The sequence below is a fragment of the Myodes glareolus genome, chromosome 18 (genome assembly GCF_982192425.1).
Source record: "Myodes glareolus chromosome 18, mMyoGla1.1, whole genome shotgun sequence".
NCBI classification, from domain to species: Eukaryota; Metazoa; Chordata; class Mammalia; order Rodentia; family Cricetidae; genus Myodes; species Myodes glareolus.
In genome coordinates, this window is record NC_142043.1 from 48,601,690 (window position 1) to 48,628,577 (window position 26,888).

General features: G+C 39.1%; 1 protein-coding gene across 1 annotated transcript; it reads right to left on the minus strand.

Annotated features, from left to right (window-relative positions):
- Positions 1–1,388: 1,388 nt before the first annotated feature.
- On the minus strand, positions 1,389–26,888 carry Vps26a (VPS26 retromer complex component A). Its single transcript, XM_048451636.3, has 9 exons — positions 26,869–26,888; positions 24,933–25,082; positions 15,220–15,295; positions 13,997–14,153; positions 12,796–12,960; positions 10,815–10,921; positions 9,485–9,553; positions 5,499–5,641; positions 1,389–2,968 (listed from the first exon to the last, which is right to left on the minus strand). The coding sequence occupies exons 2-9, from the start codon at positions 25,008–25,010 to the stop codon at positions 2,855–2,857; spliced, it is 909 nt and encodes a 302-aa protein (XP_048307593.2). The 5' UTR covers positions 25,011–25,082; positions 26,869–26,888; the 3' UTR covers positions 1,389–2,854.

Here is a 26,888-nt window from a genome sequence, read left to right on the forward strand (position 1 = left end):
AACAAGAGTATGTATGGAGCAATATGTATGGGTTGGGCATGACTAGAGCTGACGATGTGTTCTGCAATGTAAAATCTGACCATGCTAACCCTAACAGCCAACTTCTGACAATTTCACATCAAAGTCTTTAAAAAAATAAATTGTACTTAAGAATGTGTATTTTCCTCACTATGCTTTTGCATATGCCTGAAAATCTAAAATCTATAAAGTTCCAGCAGAGGCATAAGCCACTGGAGGACGCCTTCATACATGCTCAGCAGAGTCCACCAATATGAGTGGTACAGCAAGTAACTTCATTACACTCTAACTGAAAGTAAGTATCACAACTACCATATCCATACTGAAGAGGTTCAGGTATGCCACTGATTCCCCCACCTAGGAGATGACCCTTCCTGGAACTAACCAGGAAGACGGACTTATTCCCAAGCAGTAAGTGGGCATCATGCCTATGCCTCACAAAAGCCTATGCATCTTCCCAGAGATGCCATTCTTTTTAAGAAGGTACATAAACACAGAATTCTACCCACTCCTTTTGAGTTTGTTTTGGAAACCTTCATAGGTGTATGGTTACTTGAGCCTTCCTCTTTCATTCATCATTTAGTGTAGAAGTACAGAGAATCAGGCATGGTGCTTCATGTCTGTAAACAGCATTCAAGAGACTGAGAAAGGTGGTGAATGCCTACACAGTATGGGGAGGGGAAGACAGAAGGATCAGACCTTGTTTACATAAGGAATTCAAAGCTAGCTGGGCTACAAGACCCTACTTTAATTTTTTTTTCCCCCAGACAGGGCTTCTCTGTAACAGCCCTGGGTGTCCTGGAACTCTTTATAGACTAGCTGGCCTCAAACTCAGAGAGATCCACCTGTCTCTGCCTCTGAGTGGTAAAATCCCAAATACAGAGTTCAGAAAAATTTTCAAATTGGTCATGTACCAGAAAGTCTCAGGTGGAGTGAATAAGCATTTTATATGAATTTTTAAGCAAACTAATTAAAAGCATTATAGAACTAGTTAAAACTGAGCTGGTGGAGCTGGAGAGAGTTCCGTGGTTAATAGCACTGGCTACTGTTCCAATGGACCTGGGTTCTGTCCTAGCACCCACATGGCTGCTCACAACCATTCGTGACTTCAGTTCCAGGCGGTCTAATGCCTTTTTTCTGCCCTTCTTGGGTACTGCCCATTATGTCTGGACAGACACACATGCAGGCAAGACAGCATTACACATAGAATAAAAAAAAAAAAAAACGTAACAAGCCTGAAGCTACATACTACTTATAAAAACTCACTGTTATGATATGTCTTCCTAAACCATTGGGCAATCCTGTGTTCAACGTACTAACAATGAGAAGATTTGAAAATAAAGTCATTCTACTCAGACTACAAGCACAGATTTTGTTTCAAATTATTTATTATATATATCATAGTTGCACAACTTGAGGCTGGTTAAATACAATTGGTTTTCAAAATCTCTGAATATTTCTAGATTACTACATGCATGACCATGAAAATATTTGGCATTTTGAAAATTTGAAACTCTGAACAGGCACTTACATGAAGGGAAACATGGCCATTCTTAGAAATCCACATTTACAATAGCTGCTCCAGGACGTGGTATGTGGAACCTTGGCCAGGGATGGTTGCTGACCATTTTATCAAAGTGCCATCATAGTAAAATAGATTTAAAGAAATGTAACTTGGGCTGTTCAGCTTCCTCAGAAAGTAAGGTTAACTGACAAAACTTGTTCTGAGGTGTGTCAAGGAATACTGGTAGGAAAGAAAAATAAACTCTGAGTAACTCCCACACAGCAGGCTTGTCTTGCCCCCATGTTCCACATTAGTGTATCTGTGTTCAGATGACTGCAGCCACCTTCTTCAGAGACACTGAACAAATGACCTGAATTTAGTGTTTTTTTTTTTTAATGGACTAGGTGATGTTTAAGTGAGATTGAACTAGCCAATGTTCCAGTTAACAAGAAACTGTCCAGATCTGGATCCTTGTATACGCTTCACGGGTCCTCTTATCCCCAAAGGAATATATGCATACACATGGCGAAGAGTCCTTAAATTAAAAAACATATACACGTTTCAAAGTATTTATGGAAAAATGATACAGGGTTAAGGCGTTTTAAAATGCCAATGTGTGAGCTCCACACTGCAGAACCTACATGGTAATACAGAAATAGCAAAACAGGTTAACATGGGGGAAGAGGGCCACAACCATATGCCATGTACTCTCTTGGTTGGAAAGTTTTAATACACCTCAGAAGACCTAAAGATTAAAATTCAGGAAGCCGTGAAATGGCAGATCCAGAAGCATCTACCATGCATCACCAGGTTGGTTTCTGATACACATGTAAAAACAATTCTCAAAAGTACTGAGGAGCCAGCCATGCCTTAAAACTATGCAAGACATAAGGGCTGCTCAGGTTTTCTCATTTTACTTAAACAAAAAAAAATATTTAATTTTTTGCACATAGAGAATAAGAGGTAATCATTAGCATGAAAAAAGAGAAAATTTTCAACATTATGCATAAAGAAAACAAAATTACAAATACCAGCCTACTCACATGAAAATCCTTAATGTTTTTGCTGATGCATCTGAGTGCTTATCAGTGTGCAGTAAAAAAGAAAACAAAAAAGGCAGCTTAAGAATTCTCCAGTGTTTCCAAGAAAGCACTTTTTAAAATGTATATACACAAAGAATCTTTAATCATACTGTAAGATAAACGCAGCACTTGAGGATAAGGAAGACTAGCAGACAGAGTTGGACTTTCCCCAGGCTGTTACCATCTCTAGTCCACTGAGCTTCAGCTCTTGGCTACAGTTCTTGTTCTTGCTGCTTTTGTCCTATTCTGTTTACATCTCGGGCTGTTCCACAGATGCCTGTGATTCTGGAGATTCAAACCGCTGGTGAAAGTTCGTCCTCTGTTTTCTCAGTTTTTCAGGTGCTTTTCTCCACAGGATGATCTCCTAGGGGAAAATATAAGATAGCAGTAGTAAGTGGAGTTCTCTGTTATGGCTTAGATTTTTACTATGAAAATACTGGCTGCAACAAGCTGTAAAACAATCTCAATTCCCCCCTCCCTATCAAAGTCTCCAGCCGTCCTGATTCTCTCTTCCTGTTCTCTCCCACCTGCACTCACGTTCAACACCACCAAAAAATCTACCCTAGCATGAAGTCTTAGTTGTTATTGCTTTAGAGAATTCCCTAAATCTGCTGTGGTTCCACTGCTTTCATTCAAGGTCAAGCCCTTGTCATGGCCTTAGAACACGGAACCTACTTTCTGGGAAACAGCTTTTCTTGTTCTGGGAAACATTACTTTTATTTGTACATTTCACGCATGTGTGTATGCACTGTGTGCCACAGCATACATGCACAGGCTAAAGAACTTCTGACTCCTTCCACCTTTGGGTTCTGGGGAATGAATTCAGGTCTTCTGAGTTGGCAGCAAGCATCTTTACCCAGTGAATCATTTACTGGACATCAAGTTGTCTATTGTTTTGTTTTTTAATTTTGTGTGTATTGGTGTTTTGCCTGCAAGTATGCCTGTGTGAGGGTGTCAGATTCTCTGGAACTGGAGTTACAGACAGTTGTGAGCTGCCATGTGGGTGCTGGTAATTGAACCCAGGTCCTCTGGAAGAGCAGTCAGTGCTCTTGACTGCTGAGCCATCTCTCCAGCTCCCACATTATCTGTTTTATAAATATTGCTTGTATCGTTCTTTGATAGATCCTAGTACCTCCAGGATAAAATTCCAAACATGTGAAGCCACCCATACCTTATGCTAATTTACTAACTCCTTCCCTCCCTAAATGTCTCTCCCAAACTGAGTTACTGCATGCCAACTAAGCTTGCTGTGCCTCTTCCCAGGAATGCCTTCCAATCCCCATGGTGCTGTCTACCAGTCAAACCCGAAATCTCTTTTCTAAATTCCTGGTTGAAGTCATAACTGGCTGGCCTTTTGTTTGTTTACTTAGATTTATTCTTTGTGTGCGGGTGTTTGGCCTGCATGTATGTATGTGCATCATGTGCGCGTACTCGGTGCCTAGGAAGGCCGTATGACCCACAGTCTGGGTGCTAGGAACCAAATCTGGATTCTCTGCAGAGCGACAAGTGCTCTTAACTGATAAGCCATTTCTCCAGCCCCTTATTTAGTTCTTATGAGACAAGTTCTTACTGTGTAGCCCAAGTTAGTCTCAAACTCTGTGATTTTCCTGTTTCAGCCTCCAACTGTTAGAATTTCAGGCATGAGCCACCATGCCCAGCTAGTACAGAATAATTTCTAACTTGGCTATGAAACACTCTTTTATTAATCCACATCACACTGAAGACCATTCTAATTACAGCCTTATTCAAGATGCTGTAAAGACTATTTAATTCTAATGAAAAGTTTTATGTTACACTTAACAAAAAGTGTCAGAACTGGGTGTTCTACAGGACATAACAACTAATTAAAAATAAAATGACAATCTCAAAATCTATCAACTACAGACATTAGAATGAATAAATGATAGTTGGGCATGGAGACAGATATATCATACCTATCAACTCAGTAAGAGGTGAGGCAGGACTGAGAATTTGAGGTAACCCTAAACTACACTGCAAAACCTTGTCTAAAAAAACTAGAAAAATAAAAAATAGAGAGCTGAGGATGTAGTTCAGTCAAAGAGTGCCAGCCTAGCATTTACAAGCCCAGGCTTCAATGGAAAGAGGTGGTGCAGGACACGATGGAGACAGGTGCTAGGAAGGTATCTACATATGATAGTAGAAACACAGTCAAGACACTCTTAAATGCTAGGACTGCTGCATGCTAAAGCAGAATAACTAAATAGTCAAGGCCTGCCTGGGATACAGAGTAAATATAAGGCTGACCTGGGAAACTTAGTAAAACCTCTGTCAAAAAAAGTGCAGGGAGGGATGAAGGAATAGGGCTTACCTAGTATGCCCAAGGCTGAAGGGTTCCATCCCAAAACAAAAGAAAAAGTATGATATAAAGCATACCTTAAATCGCTGGGCAGTGATAGCACATGCTTTTAACCCCAGCACTCGGGAGGCAGAGGCAGGTTGATCTCTGTGAGTTCAAGGCCAGCCTGGTCTACAGAGCGAGTTCCAGGACTGGCTCCATAGCTACTGGGAAACCTTGTTTTGAAAAACAAAAACACCAACAAAACAAAACATACCTAAATGTATCTGAAAAAGTAATCACAGTGGTGTTAAACTTTTTGTTGGCTTTTAATCATCCTCTGTTCTTTATTTTTCCTGATACCATAAATAGTAAGTGGCTTTATTCAGGGGTAAAAAGCTTGCTTAGAAGAAAAACAAAAGGGCTGACAGTGAAGCTCTCTAGTGGTGTGGAATGGCTGAAAAGATCTCTTACAACACCTACTTCTGTAGTAAGCATTTGGTGTGTCCCCCCCCCCATACTTGCTCAACACAGTAAGCTTCAGAGGAGGAAAGGCTCTCTAGATGTTATCATATCTACCCTAAAATTGAAGCCTTACCTGCTGCTTGAAGTACCTTCTGTCTTCCTCATCAACAAGCACCAGGTTCAAAAAGTACCTTACTGAAAACTTCTTGTTCACATCTCTCATTGTGGGAGTTGGGTCATACCCTGCTAAGAACAATCTTATTGGAATAGATTCTCCTGAAAGAAAAGCAATATCCATTATTCTCAAATAATTAAATATAATCACATAAAACTTAGGACTAAGAAGTCAAGTGGATACCAGTGCTTTGGCTCCACCCACCTGAGAAAAGCAGTGTCTAGTTTGTCACTGCTGATATCTGGGGACAGATGACCTTGTGGGTCAGTCCTACATGTTTAGTAACACCACCAGATGTCAGCAGCAGACAGCACAAAATTTCTCAGGACAATGTCAAGTGTCTCTCAGAGAGCTGACCCTAGTTGAGACTCACTGTCATAGAACAACCTGCTCAGGCCAGGAATCCTTGGATTGTGGAATTTATCCACTGTTTCAACTTTCTCATCTGTGAAATGGGCAGTAACAATGACATTTTGTAGGGAAACTGTTAGGACTATGATGGGAGGTTAAAATATATGAAGAGATTACAACAGTGCCAGCCAGTAAGTGTATAGAAATAGTTGCACTTCTGATTTGAATTTTATCATAATTTCATGGTATATAATGTCTATAATTCATCTAAGGCAAAAAAAAATGTACAGAATGATGCCCCACAGCTGGGAAACAGCTCAGTTGGTGAAGTACTTACTGCACAAGCATGAGGATTTGAACTCACTTCCCAACACTTGTGTACAAAGCCAGGCCTGCTGGCATGTACTCTTAACCCCAGCACTGGGAAACCACATGCAGGTAGATCCCAGAGGCCCTAAATTTCCAGATCCCAATGAGAGAGTCGTCTCAAAAACTAAGGTGGACAGCACTACTTAGGGATGATATCCATGGTTGACTCTGGCATGCACACACACATGCATGCACACATGAACATACAAAAAAAAGAATGACACACCGTCATTTAAAAATATAATAGACTGGAGAGACAGCTCAGTAGTAGAATACTTGCCTAGCATGTTCATAACTCTATGTTCAGTCTTCAATACCAGGAAGAAAAACGTTACTGAGATTCTCATATTTTCTATCTTCCACATCCTCCCTTTGTCCCTCTTTTTCTCTACCCTGGCCCTCTTTTGAAATAGGGTCTCCCTAAATAGTAAAGACTAGACTTGACTCTCAAGTCTTCCTGCCTCTGCCTTCCAAATGTTGGGTTAACATTCATGGAAACACCATGCCGAGCCATGTGTATTTAGTATTATCTAAATATTTGAAGTAGCATACATAAATTATGAGTAATGGTTTCCATTTGGAGACTTTCATGTATATAATGTGTTTTGATCATTATCATGTTTACTCTTCAGTATACTCTCATATACCCTTCCAACCCCATCCCCTGCTGATATATTTCCTCTTCCCAGTTAGTCACCTCTTCTAATTTCATCATGTGTGTGTGTGTGTGTGTGTGTGTGTGTGTGTGAGAGAGAGAGAGAGAGAGAGAGAGAAAGAGGGGGGGAGAGAGAGAGAGAACCAATGAGTTCAATTAGGGTTACTTACAGGAGCAAGCATTATTTACACAAGTGTGGACATCTTACTAGTGACTACACCACTGAAGAAAATGTCCCTTCCTCCCCAGCACCCATTATCTGCCTGTAGGTTCTGATGTATGACCTAATGAGCCCCTCCACAAAGGCACCTTTGCCCAATGAGCCATCTTGTCTGGCCCCCATTATTTAACCTTTGTTTGTAAGTTTGTTTTTTTTTTTTTTGAGGTAGCCACACTATAACCCAAGCTGGCTTTGAATGCACAGCCATCATCCTGCCTCAGCAACCTGAGGGCTAAGATTTCATTTACACAAAATCTGTATTTTATATAAAAATTTGAGGTTCTGGTATTTTATAACCTAATATTGCATTGAACAAAAGTGTATGTGTGGGGGCCTGGGTCAAATGCCAACTATACAGTGACAGTGACTCTATCAGCTGTAGCAAATGTTTTCAATTCTTTGCACTTTTTCATCTGAAAAGACATAAGTAGTTCAAAGAATAGTAAGGAACTTAATGACACCTAAAAACTACAATGTCTTATTCACAATTGGCATTCAACAAACATTAGCTCCTTTCTGAAGTAATTTCTACTAGAGTAAGAAAACCTAAGGACATGTCTTAGGTTACCTTCTATTAATATAAAGACTAAGGCCAGAAGCAACTTAGTAGAAAAAGGGTTTATTTGGCTTACATATCCCAAATCACAGTCTCCTGAGGGAAGCCAAGCAGAAACCTAGAGGCAGGACTGAAGTAGAGGCCCTGGAGGAATGCTGCTTACTAACCTGCTCTTGCCATAGCTTGCTCCACTTTGCTATCTTATACAACCCAGGACCACCTGCCAAGGGGTGGTGCCACCCACAGCGTGGTATGCCTTCCCACATCCATCATTAATCAAGAAAAGACTTTCTGACAGGCCAATCTTACAAAGGCATTTTTGCAATTAAGATTCTCTCTTCCCAAATATATGTAGGCTTGTATCAAGTTAACAAAAACCAACCAGAATACGGGTTTCACAGGCCTACCAAAGAAAGGTTATCAAGTAATGTAAACAGGCCTTGGTGTGCATGCCTGTAGCCTTAGCACTCTGGAGGAGGAGGCAGGAAGATCAGAAGTTCAAAGTCATCCTTGGCTACAGAGTAATTTTGACCAGCTTGACCTTATCTAAAACAAAAGACCATAAAATTCAATGCCTCCCGGGCAACTTAGGGAGATTCTATCTCAACAACAAAGGGCCAGTCAGCCAGATGGCTTAGAAGGGAAAGGCATTTGCTGTGCAGTCTGAAAACCTGAACTCCATTCCTGGAACCCACAGAGAAAAGAGAAAAATCAACCAAATCCTGAAAGTTGTCCTCTGACCTCCACACATAGCCATGGCACAAGTGTCTGCACTGAAACACACATAATAATAATAAAATGAAAGGTTTTTTTTTAAGTTAAAAGATGGGATATATAGATATATATCACATCACAGTAGTACAGTGCTTGCCTAGCATGCATGCATGAGGGGCTTGGATTTAACCTCTAGCACTGAAAGAAAAAAAATCATTGTAATCTTTTTGTTTTTAACTTTTTTGTGTTTTTTTGTTGTTGTTGCTTTGTTCGTTTGTTTGAGACAGGATCTTTCTATGTAGCCTTGACTATCCTGAAACTCTATGTAGACCAGGCTGGCCTCAAAGTCACAAAATCTGCTGCTGTCTTCTAAAATCTGGGATTAAAGGTGAGTGCTGCTATGCCTGGGCATTATTAATTTTAAGAATTCATACTTTCACATTGAATGAAGAGTAAAGTTCAGCTGCCATGAACACTGCCATCCACATACACAGAAGAATTAAGTGAAAGGCTTCAAGAAGGCTGAGGCAGTAAAGGCATTTGCCACCAAGCCTGAGGACATAGAAGGAGCAGAGAACCATCTACAAGTTGTTCTATGACATCAACATGCATGCCACTGCAAACACATACCCCCTCCCCACACATGAATAAATCATGTACAAAAAGATTTTTAGGGGCTGGAGAGACGGCTCAGCAGTTTAAGAGCTGCTCTTCTAGAGGACCAGGTTTGATTCCCAGCACCTACACAGCAGCTCACAACTGTCTGTAATTTCAGCTCAGGGGATCCGATGCTCTCTTCTGGTCTCCACAAGTACCAGGCATGCACATGGTACCCACATACATGCAGACAAAATATCCATACACATAAAAAAAATTAATTAAAAAAATATTTTGAAGTAAATGAATCCAGGTGCAGTGGTGCACACCTATAACCCCAGCACATGGGAGACAGAGGCACGAGGATCACCACCAGTTAGTTAAGGCCAGCCTGGTCTATGGAGAAAGTTACAGGGCCAGCCAGGGATGTTCAGGAAGACGTTTGTCAATTAGAAAAGAACAGATGAATGAGACTGATTTACCTTTCACGGGCGCACCATCCATTATTTCATATTTAGCGATTGTTTCTGTTTCTGTTGTGGTGCTGGGTCCTAGTATAACAGCAGAAATGACATTGATTTTAACATTCCCAGAAGTAAAATCTCTGTCCTGTTTCAGCTAATTACTGCAGTGCTACCTTATGCTCTGCTGGCCATTCCCTTCTACGTTCTGTTCTACTCTTATCACTCAGCTGCATGCTTGTCTCCCCACAGGTAGATGCAGCTCTGTCAGCCTCACATAGCTCCGGCCATCCTTTCTACTATATGCTAAAAGAGAGGCAGTGACATACATAATTGACTATTATATCAAGGTTTTCTCTGAAATTTTCAAACTATCTCCCACAGAGTCAATTTTAACATAGAGAAAACACCAAGCTGAATACTTAAATGACACACATATAAAACTTTGGGATTAATTCTCTATGACATTTTAACCCATATCTAAAAAAATGAGGTCAATTCAAAGTTTAAAATAAAAACAGCTATATTAAGAACTAAGGGTGAAGTTCAGCAGTACAGCATTTGCCATGCATGTTGTTGGGTTTTTGGTTTTTTTTTTTTTTAATGTCTTTTTTGAGACAGGGTTTCTCTGTGAAACAGTCCGGGGCTGTCCTGGAACTTGCACTGTAGACCAGGCTGGCCTCGAACTCAGAGATCCACCTGACTCTGCCTCCCAAATGCTGGGGGTAAAAGGCATGCGCCACCATCGCCAGCTGTTTTGTGTTTTGAGACATGGTCTGGCTATGTAGCCAGCCTGGCTTCTTTTTCAGCCTCCCTGTACTCTCAGTACTTGGAAACTAAGGCAAGAAAAGTTAGAGGCAGCAACACCTTGTCTTTAAAGAAAAAAAGATCAGATATTTCTAAGTGCCCATTACAAAATCATTTTAACGGGGGCTGGAGAGATGGCTCAGTGGTTAAGAGCACTGGCTGTTCTTCCAGAAGTCCTGAGTTCAATTCCCAGCAACCACATGGTGGCTCACAACCATCTGTAATGAGATCTGGCACCCTCTTCTGGCGTGCGGGCATACATGGAGGCAGAATGTTGTATACATAATAAATAAGTCCTTAAAAATTTCATTTTAACAATCAAGCTGGTCTTAATACCTGCGCTCAAGTGATGCTCTGGTCTCAGTCTAGACAGGCTTGCCATTATATTCAGCTCAAGAACTTTTTTAAAAGCACTGAATTACAGCAAAATACTAAATAGTAAAGTTAATATCTAATGTAGATTCCAAATTTTTGTTAACATTCTATGACTTCTAAATTTTCAACAAGGAATTTTAATTTTAATTAAATTTTTTCTTCGACTTACCAATTCCTGTGATCTCTTTCTTGATCAGTTGTAACTCCATGTGTTGTATTTTTATTCTTACTAATAAGAAGTAAATTTTTCCAACAATCACATCCTTTAAATGATACCTATTTGGAAAGAATATGTATCATACACTTCAGTTTCAAAAAAATAAAAGAAACAAGTTTAAAAAGGTAATAGATTACCTCAAGGAAAATAACTATCTCAAAATACTATTGAGACTATCCATATTCTTTAATGTCCTTTCTCAAACAGTATTAATCAGTTCATTATGCAAATATGAAATCAAACTTTTACTTGATAGTCAAATATACCTGGGGAACTCAATAGCCAGTCCAATTAATGATCTCTCTTTAAAAGTTAGTTTTCATAGCCAGGCAGTGGTGGCACACACCTTTAATCCAAGCACCTAGGAAGCAGAGGCAGGCGGATCTCTGTGAGTTCCAGGACAGCCTGGTCTACAGAGTGAGTTCAGGATAGCCAGGGCAACACAGAGAAAACCTGTCTCAAAAAACAAAACCAAAAAAGTTAGTTTCCAGAGCACTCAAGCACTTAACTGAATAAAAAGTTAAGCTCTTATGCTTGATGTTTATGTAACAATATATTAATGTTTTCAGCACTAAAGTCCTTACTCAGAACTCCGTAGTATTAGTGTGATAAGTGCTGAACAGAGCAGCTAACCAATCACATAGTCAAAGAGATCCAGGGACTACGCTCAGGGGTTGTTTGCTGCATTGTATTTAATAAATAAGCCATGAAATCATGAAGTAATAAATTTGAGAACCCCCCCCATAATACTCAGTATTTTCTGCTTCCTCCCAGAACTAGGTATCAATATAATAACCCAGGCACTGATGAAGACAGAAATCTGAAGGAATGCTTCAGTGACAGCTTTTTAGGTTTCAAACAGCCTAATAATTTTATGGGCAGTTCCAAAGGCATATATGACAGTATCAGTGATGTAAACTTGGAAGTGACAGGAGAATCTCTGAGTTTAAGGCTAGTCTGCCCTACAGAGTGAGTTCCAGGATAGCCAGGGCAACACAAAGAAGCTATGTCTTAAAAAAAAAAAAAAGAAAGAAAGAAAAGTAGGAATTCAAGAATGCTATCAGATACATGGTGATATTAAGGAGTCACTAATATTTTAGGTATAATGGTATCATAGAGGTTTTTTACATCATATAATTTTATCAATTGTACAATTCGATTCAATATAATAGGAAATGAACTTTTTTATGAAGAACTTTTTATGGATAAAACATATCAGACCACATATGAGTATACTGTGACACTGAGTATGGCGGTTACATGCCTTAAAATCACAACTGAGACAGGAGTACCATGAGTTTGACACCAGCCTGGACTATATAGCAAACTTTTCATCTCAAAAATACAAATTCAAAACAAACTATTTTGAATAGGGACCACTACCTATGTGAAGACTTCTATGGATCACTGTATCATTCATGGACCTGTTCCTTGGCATCTTCACATCTTTCACATCTTCCGTAACAACACAGACCAGAAGTAGTGGTGTATACCCTTAGTCCCAGCACTCCGAAAAAGAGGCAGGTGGATCTCTATAAATTCAAGGCCTGGCCCACATGGTGAGTTCCAGGCCAGCCAGAATTATATAGTTAAGACCCTTTCTCAAACCACCACCAACAACAACAAAAGGCATTACACAATAAATAAAATGAGATCATTTATTAAAAGTACAAAATAAAAGGCATGTCTACCACCCCTTTTTACCTTTGAGAAGACACACAAGAAAGACATTAATAGTGGTTAGTGGTAAAGACGAAAATTATGTGATTAGTGATTTTCCTCCTTTCACTTCTATATAATTTAAACTGTCAACAGCGCACATGTATTATTGCTCAAGTAGTCAGAAAACAAGTCTGCAATCTTCACTGCTCTACATTGACTCTGTCAGTTAGTTTGGTCACAGGGATGCAGAAGTGACTACTCAGATACTTACTTTGACTTATTATATTCAAACTCTATGTGCAGACAATCTTCAATGCCCACTTCCATTTTAATAGAGTTGTTGACATCAGGATAGGTAGCAAGCTGGTGAACGATAAGATCGTACTCTTTCACTAAGTCTGTCAACCTTCTCACAATCGTCACCTTAAGAAAATACCTAGAAAGTTAATGAGAAGATGAAATGAACCACCTAGACAGATTAAATTCGGGTGCTTCAGTAAGCAAATGCCAACTAATTCAGCTTTCTCCTTGATGGGACCAAGTGTCACCTACTCCATTTGTTTACTCAGAAAGGAACTCTAATTTGAGGGTGCTTTGGGACTAGGGAGTGAATTCAAGGCCCTTGCAAGCTAAGCATGTACTCTACCTATGCTAAATTTCTAGCTTTCCAATTTATTTTTTTAATGTTGACAACATGAAAAAATACACAATTCAATTTTACAAATAAAACCTTTTGAAATAGCCTTAGGGGACCATCCATCAGCTGTTTAAAAAGCCTCCCCATGTCACCATTTTGCTTTTTCAAAGCCTCTAGTTGAGGCAGCATTATTAGCTTTTGTGCCGGCAAACACAATCCCAAATGAATAATACCATGTGAAACAGAAAAGGGCTGCCCTGGGACCTGCTTCATTAAGATTCAAGTATTGAAATGTTGTGAATGAGGGGGCTCAACAGCTACAAGCATTTGCTGGCAAGTCTGACAACCTTAGCTCGACTCCTGGGACCCATATGGTGCAAAGAGAGAACCAACTGGAAGTTGTCCTCTGACCTCTGTATGTACACAGTGGCATGCAGGTGCCCACACACAGAATAAAAAGACAAACCAAGGTTAAAGAGAACTGAAATCCTACTTCAGTTCTGCCCTTTGCTTGTGTAACCCTGACCATTAAGACTCTAGGTTATCTCTTCTTACATATGCTGAATGAAGTTCATTAGGAAACTAAAGATCTAAACTAACTAATACCAAAAACTCATACAAGGGGATTATAAAACTGAAACATCTCTGAATCTGTAATGCTAACAGCCATGATTACTGCAAATCATTATCAAATCAGGTGAAACATAATACATAACAGAATTTTTAAATCTTAAGCCTTTCATTCCAGGATTGTAATTACAAGTTTATATAAAGACATCGGCAGTAGCATGGTTTTCTAGTTTTGATTGTTATAATTTCTAATACACATCCATACCTCAGGCGGACATTGGCACCGATGTATGACTCATATGGCTTTTCAACTTGCATAAATTCAAAATCATAACTTCTGCTCTGAGTCAGTTCTCCAGGTAAGGCTAGTTCTTTCACTAGGTTTACAAATTCATGAGTATTACTCTTGTCATTGAAAAGTTCTAAGAAATTTAAAACAGCAAAAAGACCAATTATATTTAATACCAATTCAATAAAACCCAAGCTTCTATTGCTTAAACAAATGTTTTTTTATGAAAGAAATTAGCTAAATAGGCTTCTACTTTAATAATCTAGAGCTATAATCTCAATTTTGTTCCCTCATTACATCCACTTGGGCATAGATAAACTCCAGTCTAACACAATGACTCCTTCTGATAGAGAAGTCCTCATTTCTTTTCATGTAACTGTACTTCCTAATATGAAGCAGACACATCCCAGTAGTCATCTGAGCATCTTCCCTTTAAATACAATTCTGTTCTGTTTTATTAGACAAATATATTACTTTGATAAAACTATAATGCACAAAAGAATAAAATCAACTATCAATTAATTTCTATAACTTGTTCCTGAGTACAATCTTATCCATAATAGATAAATATCCACCATTCCAGCTTTGGTACTTTTTTTAAAAAGTACAGTAAAAAATTAGCTGGATTTTAAACCTAGCTATGGAGAGAGTCCTGGTAAGACATACTTTCTTTCCTGACTCTTCAATACCAAAAAATGTATATATAGTTTTGCTTTCTGCTAACTTGAGTGTCTCCAAAGCACCCACATGGAAATGTACACAATCCAATCTAAGTGAAGAGGAAATTGTTCCTTTCCTTTGTATGTGGAATTTTCTGTTCAGGACGGAGTCTGGCTGTAGGTCTAGCTCAGGAGACAAATGACATGGGTATTAGAAAACAAAAGATGGAGGTGAAGTGGTCATTGTGAGTGAAACTGATGAAAAACGAAGGTAGATAGGAGACATGTGATTATTTTTCAAGGCTGGTAGTTTACATTAACTTCTTTAATTTTTTATAGTAGAGTCTAAGAACAAACGCAGAATGAGTCACATATCATTAAATACAATTGAGATACATGATTTACTATACTAGGTCCTCTTTTATTACATATAATCAGTTTCTTCCTTTTGTAAAGCTAAGTTCTAATTCAATTATTTAACTGCTAAATCCAACCCTCTTCAGTCATCAAAAGAAAAAAGAATACTATTTTAAAACTCACCAATTTGACCTACAAATTCAATTCTAATTCCTTGATGCTCTAGCCTCTTTCCAGGCTGCTTAAAGGCTAGGTTTACCTGCCAAAACATGAAATTGTCAGAGATGTTAACAGTCCTTTGAGTGCGCCTACCAGATTCCTTCCAGATAAATGTAATCTCTGAGTACTTGAGGCATTCATTCAAGAGGTGTGAAAGGCAGTGACCACAGCACCAGGGCAGTCACTGAAGAAGCTGTTACTTGCACAAAGAAAGTACCACTTTATTGAGAAGGAATCCCTCAGACAAGAGAAATATTAAAAGGCTCAAGGAAATCTCCACCTACCCATATGTCTAGTCAGATAATGAAACAATTCTAGGACTAATATTTTAATGTGGAATAACCACTGATTCCAAGAATTAACCTAAAAGATAATTTTCAGTTTTTTATAACCATGAACAATATACTTGCTATAATTTCTAGCCTAAATAACAACTTTCATTAAACCAGACACAGTGGCTCAGATCTGTAATCCAGCAGTTAGAAGGCTGAGACAGGATGATCAGGAGTTCAAAACCAGTCAGAGCTATTTACTCAGTTTGAGACCAGTATAAAACCTGGCCTCAAAAAACAAAAGAAAAAAATAAAAGTTAAAACATTTATTAACTTAAGTCTGTAACTCATGTTAAAATGTGAAACTTCTTAAGATATAAATTAATTTTAAGTATGGTTTATCTTGCATGAACCCATTTATTCATATTTCAGTGCTAAGAATAGAACCCTGAGCCTTGTTCATGCTAACCAAGTATCCTTCCACTGAGCTAACTCTCCATCCCTGTCTTACTTTTGAGTTGCACCACCTCAAAATTCTTAGACTGATGTACCTGCCAAAAGGAAATACTAAACTTATAAATTGTTGTTTATTTTTGAGACAAGGTATCTAACCCAGGCTGGCCTCATGCTTTCTATATAGCTGAGGATGACTGTGAACTTATGGTCTACTGTTTCTATTTGCCAAGTACGGGGATTCCAGGCATGTGCCACCATGTCCCACTTATGTGGTAATGCGGACTGAAGCACTCAGCACTTTGTGCATGTGAGCACTCTACCAACAGAGCTACATACTTCCTCAGCCCCTTAAACTTAGAAATTTAATATGAAAAAAATATGTGGATGCAATCTATCAACTTTCAGCCTTTTCTGTCTCAAGAAAATATGCCAGCCAGGCAGTAGTAGTGAACACCTTTAATTCCAGAACTAGGAAAGAAGAGACAGGCAGATTTCTGTGAGCTTGAGGCCAGCCTGGTCTACAGAGCAAGTTCTAGGATAGCCATGGCTTCACAGAGAAACCTTGTCCCAAAAAGAAAAAGGAAGGGAGGGAGGGAGGGAAGGAGGGAGGGAGAGAGAAGAGACAGAGAGACAGAGAGAATATGCCATGGAATTAAAAGATTTGATGCAGAGTTGTCTCTTTCTTCCCACACTGAACTTGTGGTCGTCATCTGAACTGGATTCAGAGAATGAGCAGAGACATAACAGGAGAGAAATGCAGAAGAGAGAAGCCTGGCTGTTGACTGCAGGATACTATCACCTACCATGGTAGCTTCAGTTGGATTTGGGGTGGCAGGGCATACTAAGGAAGAGTCACTGGACAGTAGCACACCACCTGTGGCTTGAATAAATCCGTGAGGAGAAGTATGAAGGCAGTAGCCCTAGCTGGCCACCACACAGCCCACATCTGCTCTGCTCATGTATTCACCTCCCTGGAATGTGGAGATTAGATGCTCCAAGTCCATACCAATTCAAACTCTAAATCTCCTGCCTTGGCCTCTAGATAACAAGTGTAAACCACAACCAGACCCTCCTTTGTAGTTTTCAAGCTCTGTTTTGGTTTTTATATTTAGGCAAATAATCCTGTCAAAAAGTCAGAAAACTAGCCAGGCGGTGGTGGTGCACGCCTTTAATCTCAGCACTCAGGAGGCAGAGGCAGGCGGGTCTCTGTGAGTTCAAGGCAGCCTGGTCGACAAGAGTGAGTTCCAGGACAGGCTCCAAAGCTACAGGGAAACCCTGTCTCATTTTCCTTAATAACTTATTCACTCTGGGGGGAAAAAAAGTCAGAAAAATATTTAAGAAAGACAAGTACTTAAACCAGCTTCACGTATACCAAGAATTTTAGGCTCATGACACATATGATAGCGGTCATCTTCAAATTCAGAATCTGAGAAGCTGAGATAAAGGGATCAAGAATTCAAGCCCATCCTGGATTACATAATAAGTTCTAGGCCATCTTAGGTTACAAATACAGACTATCTCAAAAGTAAATAAATTTTTTAAACAAAATACGTTTGGGAGTCTGGGGTGGGTTTAAACCAACTTATAACTAAAGTTTTCAAGAATATGGGTCAATAATGTCCCTTAATCTTGTTCTGTCTGAAATTTTCTAGGATTATAAATTTTTAGCAATATATTTCTGCTTTTCTTTGTTTGAGAAAAGTTTCCTGAAGTCCAGGCTGGTCTTGAGCACCGTATATATCCAAGGATGACCTTACACTTCTCCAGCTCTCAGATGCTGGCATCACAAAACAGAGTTGTCATCCCTAGCTACATGCCAGTTTGCCCAACCTGAGTGCTGCTAATTCCAATCACTCAGTTAATGGCATTTATCCAGTTTCTCCAATTTAAAGTGGCTATTTCCCTTTTATTACTAATTAAGGATTTTGTGTAGAAATGGGTGAGGCTATTTGTTTGAAAGGTATTTAAAACTGAATGTAGGGAAAACAGGTCTATTTACACAATATTGGCTCAAATCAATAAAGCAGTATCAAAGCTCATATGTCAGTATATGATATTCTGTACATGGCTCAAGTAATGCTATCTTCATGATTTACTGAGGGACTGAGAGTTTAAGACAAACATGTCAATGTACCATCTATCATTTACAGTGTCACAGAAGACAGTGAAACATTTGTACATTGTTGTTACTGATTCCTGTGATGATCTAAGATCATGTTTCTAAGCTCTGCTAGAACAGTCCATATCAACACTGATGAATACACATTCCTCACCTAAGTAGCTCAGCTACAAACCATAAGCTCAGACTAAGCCTACACCTTTATGCACTGCAGCATTTACTGCTGCAATAGGAAAAAAGCACCATTCAGTGTGGGCAGCCCGGTGCCACCAGGTCAAGGTATTTTGCTATCTTCAAGCACTAAGTTCTTGTCTAAAGATGAGATAGTAAAAGTGCCCTATGAAAACAAGCCTGAGGGCTGGGGAGACGGCTCAGTGGTTAAGAGCACAGCTGAGGACCCGGGTTCAATTCCCAGCACCCACACGGCAGCCCATAACTGTCTGTAATTCCAGGTCCAGGGGACCTGACACCCTCACACCAAAGCACAGAAAAATAATACTAAATTCTTTTTAAAAAACAAGGTTGAAACAATAAAAATTGACTTTTATACTGATGTCACTTTGAAATAATTGCAATGATATTAGTTATAATTGCTTTTTCTTCATGAAATCTAACAGGGTCTCAAATTTCTCCTTCTGTTACGGAACTTATATTTATAGAACCACCGGTTTTAACAGCAGCACCTAACTGCTCTGACGGGAATTGTTTTTAGGCTGGGTACAGTAGTGCACACCCTTAATACTGCATTTGTGAAACAAAGGCAAGCAGAGCTCTGAGATCAAGGCCAGCCTTGTCTACATAGGGATTTCGAGGGCAGGCAGGGCTACATAAAGACCTTAAAAATTAATGAATAATAATAATTATTTTAGTTTTTTTATGTAAAAACAATGCCTTTCTATGGCTGCTGTCTGAAAACTTCATAAATAAAAGAGGATGATCTTCTTAGTTCAGAGAGTTTTTACTTTCTGCCTTTTTATAAATTTATAATACAAGGTACAGAACAGAACATAAAAGAAATTAAGCTGTACACAAATAAGAATTTTTACATAAATTCAAAAATATTCTTAAATTTTTTTGAGAAAAGAGGTTTAATTTTTAAAGGTATTTGCACAAGAGCACCAAGACAATGCAACAGAGAAGCAATTCTCTTTTCAGTAAACTGTGCAGGGAAAGGGGGCAAATGGATATTAACATTCAAAAGAACAACACTGGAAGACTACCTCACACCAAACAGATTTACTCAAAATGGATAAAGACCTAAGCGAGTACACCAAAATTCTCTCTTTCTCTCTCTCTCTCTCTCTCTCTCTCTCTCTCTCTCTCTCTCTCTCTCTCTCTCAGATTTATTTATTATGTATATAGTGTTCTGCCTGCAGGTCAGGAGAGGGTGCCAGATCTTACTACAGATGGTTGTGAGCCACCATGTGGTTGCTGGTAATTGAACTCAGGACCTCTGGATGAGCAAGCAGTACTCTTAACCACTGAGTCATCTCTCCAGCCCTCAGCAACCAAATTCTTAGTAGAAGATACAAACATAACTTCAGGATCTTCACTTAGGCTGTGGTTACTCAAAACTACAAGTAATAAAATAAAATTAAAAAACAGATAAACTGGATTTCATCAAAATTTTAAATTTTTGTGCTGCAGAGACACCAAGAACTGGAAAGGTGCAGGGTGGTGGCGGCGCACATCTTTAATCCCAACACTTAGAAGGCAGAGGCTGGCGGATCTCTGAGTTCGAGGCAAGCCTGGTCTACAAAGCGAGTCTGAGAACAGCCAGGACAGCCAGGATTGTTACACAGAGAAATCCTGTCTCAAAAAGCAAAAACAAATAATAACTATAAAGCTGCCAGGCATGGCGGTGCAGGCCTAAAAACACAGCGCTTAGGAAGTGGAGCCAAGAATATCAGCAGTTCAAGGCCAGCCTTGGCTCTGTGAGACCCTGTCTTATAAAGAAAAAAAAATTCCAAACCATGAGCTAGGACTTTACACTAAGACAGACACAATAAGAAAACCACACAAGATCTGCGTGTGGTGGCACACACCTGTCATCCAGCAGGCCAGCCTGGGCTACAAGAGACTGTCTCAAAAGAAAGAAAGAGAGAGAGAGAGGGAGGGAGGGAGGGAGGGAGGGAGGGAAAGAAGGAGGGAAGGAGGAAGAAAGGAAGGAAGGAAGAAAGAGAAAGAAAGAAAGACAGAAAGAGAATTACAAGTGTTGTCAAGAATAAAGAAAAATTAGAGTCTTCCCTCACCAGAGAAAACAGTGATGCAGCAACTCTCCAAATGCTGTCAGCGCCTCCAAGGGGAAGCAGAGCTAGCACACACCAGCAACTCTGTTCATAAGTTTACAGCTACAAATTGAAATCCTCACATTAAGACATGGAAACATCTTTTATTCTGAGGAGAGGGTAAAGCTGGGCGTTAACTCTAACTCACTGCTAAAGTGCACTTGTACTGTGTTACACTCAAGCTAGTCTAGACCTTGTGGCCACTATCCTGCCTCAACCTTTCAAGTGCTGGGATTACAGGTGTGAGCTACCACAGCCAACTTGGCATACCCTTCACCACATGGATACAATACAGCAGGAATATTATTCAGAACAAAATGGATTTCTTTTCTTTTCTTTTTTTTTTTTTTCTTTTTGGTTTTTCGAGACAGGGTTTCTCTATAGTTTTGAAGCTTGCCCTGGAACTAGCTCTTGTAGACCAGGCTGGCCTCAAACTCACAGAGATCCATCCGCCTTCCTCTGTCTCCTGAGTGCTGGGATTAAAGGCATGTGCGACCACTGCCCGGCACAAAATGGATTTCTAACATATGTTATTACATAGGGGGATCTTGAAAGCATGCTCGATAATGCAGTCATTAAAGGACTTTATGCAATTACTTATACAGCTATAGCATGGTCTACAGAGTGATTTCTGGAACAGGCTCCAAAGCTACACAGAGAAACCCTGCCTTGAAAAAAACAAAACAAAGAACACAAGCAATACCATTAGGCTGTTTGGTTAAAATGACAAATTAGGGCTGGCAAGGCAATTCACTAAGTAAAGGCACTTGCCACCAATATTGCTGACCTGAGTTTGATCCTAGAACCTAACATGATAAAAGAAAAAAAATTCAATTTCCACAAGTTATCCAATGATCTCTATAAACATCCTATGGCATGTATCCTTGCCCATCCCCACATAAATAAATGTTTAAAAAATTTTTAACATGAAAATGTCTTTAAATCCTTGTTATTTATATTTTCAATGAAACAATACCAACAAAAATTGAATAGGCAAAAATTTTCCTGTGATAAATCAGAGTAACAAAACATGTACTAATCATTATTAATAACCTTACAATGAGTTACTAATATGAAGACCATAGAGGACTTCAGAATATCTAGAAATAATGTCAATTTATTGTAAGCAAAGTCAATGCCATTTATAAAAGAGGACAAGAGATCTTTCTTGAATAGAACTAAAATATTTTTAAATTTAAAATATAGTTTAAGAGAATGAGGTAGATCACTTGCTACCCGAGCCTTGAAAAGAGAATGCTCAGTGAAAGGAACCACACTCAAAGCCACAGTGTGACTCCATTTCTATGAAATGTCCAGGAAAGACAACTCAATAGAGAAACAAAGTAGATTTGTAGATGAAAGATTTGCAGGTAGTGGATACTGTTTCTGTTCAGAGGGATAAATGTTTTGAAGTTAGTGGTGAAAGCGCACAACTCTGCAAATACAGCAGGTAGCAACTGAACTAGATTAGGGCCAATTTTATGGTATATAAATTACAACTTAATTAGAATATTTAAGAGGAATAAAGAAAGAGGTATGTGCCACAGAAAAGCCAAGAAAACAGAACAAAGAAGCCGGAATAGACCCATGTGACCTTTGCTTTGTGACAAAGGTGACATTATAGTACAATGAGAGGAAGGACAGCTGGCTCAGTATATGCCCTGGGTTAATTATAGATCCAAGTGTGGGGACATGTTTGACTTTTACAATAAAGCAAAATCAATTCCAAATGAATGAAGAACCAGGGCAGGACATATAATTTAAAAATTTAAGTGAATGGAAACAGAATAACTTTGTGTCCTGACTGTAGCTGGAAAATGTCTAGACTAGATCTGAAAAGAACAAAGGAAACATCAAACATCTGCTAATTAAGACAGAAATAAAAGTGAATGGAAAGTCAAGAAAATAGAGGGAATTAAAAAACAAGAAAGTCTGGGCGTGGTGTTGAACATCTTTAATCCCAACACTCTGGAGGTAGAGGCAGAGGTAGGCAGATCTCTGAGTAAGAGGATAGCCTGGTGAATATACTAAGTTCCAGTTCAGCAAAGTCTACTGGGGGAGAAACACAGACTTTCAATCAAAGGAGGCAGAGGCAATTGGATGTCTGAGTTCAAACCAACCTAGTTTACACAATGAATTTCAAGACAGCCAAGGGCTACACAGAAAATCCCTTTTTCAACCACCATTCTCACAAAAAAAAGGGGGGGGGCAATGCTACAACCAAATAAAATCCTTTTTCCAATTTTAGACAGGCTCTTATGTAGCCTAGACTGGCTTAAACTCAAGATCCCAAATGCTAGGATTACTGGAGTGTATCACCATACCAGCTATAAAAGACTCTTACCAAAAACATACAAAAAGAGGCCAGTGGCTCAGCAAGTTCTTGTCATGCAAGCTCCAGAACGAATGTAGGAAAGGAAACCATGTAAAAAAGTCAGATGTGGCTCGTATCTGTAATCCTAGGCCCAGCACTCTAACAGCCAGATAGAAAATGGAAATGGGATAATCACCTAGACCTTCACATATGCAGCCGGTGGGAAAAATAAGAAACCCTGCCTCTAAAACAGGGTAGAAGGAGCAAACAGAGGCCAGAAAAGTTGTCCTCTGACCTCCACATGTTCTCTGTATACCCACACTCTCACATTCACACACACAAATAAAAATAAATCTTAAAATATATATAAAGTCATACATACCAATATGAGAGTCAATTAAGTAGTACTGAGCAGAATTTGCAAACAGTCAAGACAGTCATCAGCAGGTGAATGGAAAAAAATCAAAATGCTGGTATCCATACAAAAGACATACACGTATTTTGAAACAGCCTGACTCTGTAGTTCAGGCTTGTCTGGAAATTACTATGTAAGCAGGCGAGGGTAGCCACAATCCTGAAGCAACCCACCAGCCTTTTCAGCACTCCAAATGCTTAAAAGTATAGACATGAGCCACAGCTAGCACAAGAGTAATATTTAATGTTAAAAACAAATGTACTACCAAATCATAAAAAGATACTGAGAAACATCAAACAGACATAGAAGGTAACCTAAAAAAACCTTCATAATGTATGATTCCAACTATATGGCATTCTGAAAAGGTAAAATCATAGTGGTATAGGCTTTGGAGACTAGTGTGGGTAGAGATGCCAGTGAGGTATAAACAGGTGAAACAGAGGGGAATTTGTAAGATAATTAAGTCATGATATTATAGGATAATTCTGCAAGAACTTTAAATGATGGATACAAAACAATTTGTGTTTATCAAAACCCACAACACACGTAATATCAAGAGTGAACCCTAGCCAGGCGGTGGTGGCACACACCATTAATCCTAGCACTTAGTAGGCAGAAACAGGTAGATCTCTGTGAGTTCGAGGCCAGCCAGGTCTACAGAGTGAGTTCCAACACTACATAGAGAAACCCTGCCTCAAAACCCCGCCCCCACCAAAAAAAAAAGGACCTTAACTAAAATTATAAACTAATCTCCCATCTCCCAATACTGGTTCATCATTTCTCAGTTCTTTACATTCTTTACTTTTTGGGTTTTGTTGTTGTTTTGTTTTTAAGACAGGTTGGTTTGCGCTGCCTATGTAACTAAAGATGACCCTAACATCCATACCTTAGGTCTCCACCAAGCACTGGGATTATAGTCACATACTACTATGGCTGGCTTAGGTTCATTTATTTGTAAAACTATACCACACTAAACTGGGTATAATAGTTTATGCATTCAATTCCAGAACTCAGGAAGCTGAGGCAGGAAGACTAAATCACTGTAGTCTAAGGTCAGCCTGGGTTACGTGATCCTACCTCAATATATAATAATAACAGGCAAATATTGTATTGTTATGTAAGGCACGGTGAAGAAGAGGCAACATAAAAAGCTTTCAATTTTACCCAATTTTTCTGAAAATCTAAAATGGTTCTAAAAACAATACAGGGTTAGACAGGTATGGTAGTTCATGCCTGTAATCCCAGTATTTCAGAGATAGAGGCAGAAGGCCCACAGTTTTAACACATGGAGTTTGAGGCCAGCGTGAGTTACATGAGACAAGAAGGAGAAAAGAATTTTACATATTACTGAGTAACAAAAAGGCAAGAGAAGTATGAGTCTTATAGAAGGAGCGAGCTTAAATGTATCTAATTATGCACACATTCCAAAGGAGCTGAAGCGCTCCCCCAGAATGTAGAAACAGGGCAAATGAGACATGAGAGCACAGAAGAGGGAGCTACAAAAAGTCAGAAAGAATCTTTCGTATGCCACACCAGACCACTACTCCACATCTCTCCAACTCAACTTTATTTAAAGCAGAAATTCTCCAAAGCCCAAGATACAGTCACCAGCAAAACAATGTCTGTGAAATTCAAAGACTCTACCCTAGAACCCTTCCATGAAAAGCATCTTCAGTTACTGCTATTAATACATCAAGGATTTTAGCTGACCTTCAGAAAAAGGACAATCATCCAAATGTATGTACAGCACAGAATATTTTAGTAACTGATTCTAATAACCTAAAATTAGGTAACTTGCCAAACAGAAGTTTACCTTTCCTGAAACAGATTCTCCATCATAGAAGAGATAGTGTTTTTCTACTTTGCCATCTTCAGTTTTCATTTCTGCCATTTTCCTGGTTTCCCCATCATTAAGGGAAACGTCGATCTCACAAATGGGACCAAAAAAGCCTCCAAGAAAACTCTGAAACAAAATAAAAATGCTTGTTATTATCATGCTTAGCCAGTCACTACATTTTGAAATTCAAACTTAATTACTTGATTTTAAAGCCAACCAAATTACTCATCTATGAGTTAAAAAGTATTAAATTCTACATGAAAACTAATTCTACAGTAAATTCTACATGAAAACGAACATACATGCACCCAATCCCCAATACTGCCAGCAAATCAAGGCAACAACCTGAACTGAGTACAGTGTACACGCAGTTAACACTGAAGTTCGCACAATTTGGAGAATAAACTTCATGTTAATTTTTAGCACTAAAATTAAAAAAGAACTTGAACATGCTATAACTCTGTCATTTCCACAGGTAACCTACATAATAATCAAATACTAACTTATCAAAAATATAAGAAGTCAGTTTCTTATATCCAGGTTTGAAAAGCTGCAACTTTTAGATAGACCTGTAAGTCACTCTTCCATCAGAGAGAAACCTGCACAGTCTAAACTACCCCTTCAAGTTCCAGTGTCATCACACTATCCTAATTACCATAAAACCTCTGCTCTATCGCGTCTGGACAGAATGTGTTACAACATGTAAGACTTTTGAGTAACCCTGGCACTAACTAGCATTAGAGGCTATGAAATTCCTATAAATATTTCCAAAGAAAATATATAAGCACTGTAACTTGAGATAACAGCTTCCCAATGACAAAGCACTCCTCCAGCTGGCAATGCAGCAACTAATAATGAGCACACACTAGTAAAGGTTCCAACATCTAGATACAGCCATGGGCTGTGTGACCACTAACAACAGTGTTCTCGTCTTTAAAATGGCCTATAGCCTTTCTCACGTGTGCTTTGATGGGGTCCTTCTGTGTTGCTTGATTTGGTCTCTACCCAGAAAGCCTGAGCAGTCCTCCTACCTCAGCTTTCAAGGCAGCTAGGTCCACAGGCACACCCCTCCACACCAGTGCCTATATCCCCTCCTTTCTACTCTACTTTGCACAAGAAAACCAAAGTGACCTTTTAAAAACATTCATCTGATCACATTAAGTAAAATAATCTCAAAAAGATATATATTTAACTACATGTATGTACTAGCACACATGAATGTCAATGAAAGTAGAAAGGAATTATTTGGAGAAGAGGAGACTAGCAAGGAAGGGGAATGATGAAAAAGAGTTAAAAAGGGTGCAAATACAAGCAAAATATAATGATACCTAAGTATGAAAATATCATTATGGGAACTGGGGAGAGGACCTCAGTTCAGATCTCCAGCACCCAGGGGAAAAAATTGTGACTACTTGTATCCATATCCTTAGCATGCTTGTGGAGGTACACACACACACACACACACACACACACACACACACACACACACATACACACACACACACACACACACACACCCCACTCAGAAATAAAAAGAAAATGTCTTAATGAAATTCTAGTAAGATAAAAACCAATCTGATCACACAACTTTTTAAAATATTACAACTTACTGGAGATCTTACAAACTGGAACTACTTTAGAGGGCAGTCTGGGGCCAGAGAGAAGGCTCATTGACTGTATATGCCTGGAATCAAGCCCCAAAACCTGAGTTTTATATGACAAAGGGGAAAACCAATGCCCATAATTTGTCCTTTGACTTCCACACATACATTGTGGCATCTGTGTGCACAAGCATTCACACACAATAATTGATGGCAAATATTTCTTTAATAAAACAATGTACTTTGACATCTGGCCACTGTAGTGAATGCCTATAATCTCAGCACTTAGGAAGCTGAGGTAGAAGGCTTACCAAAAGTTCAAGGCAGCCTA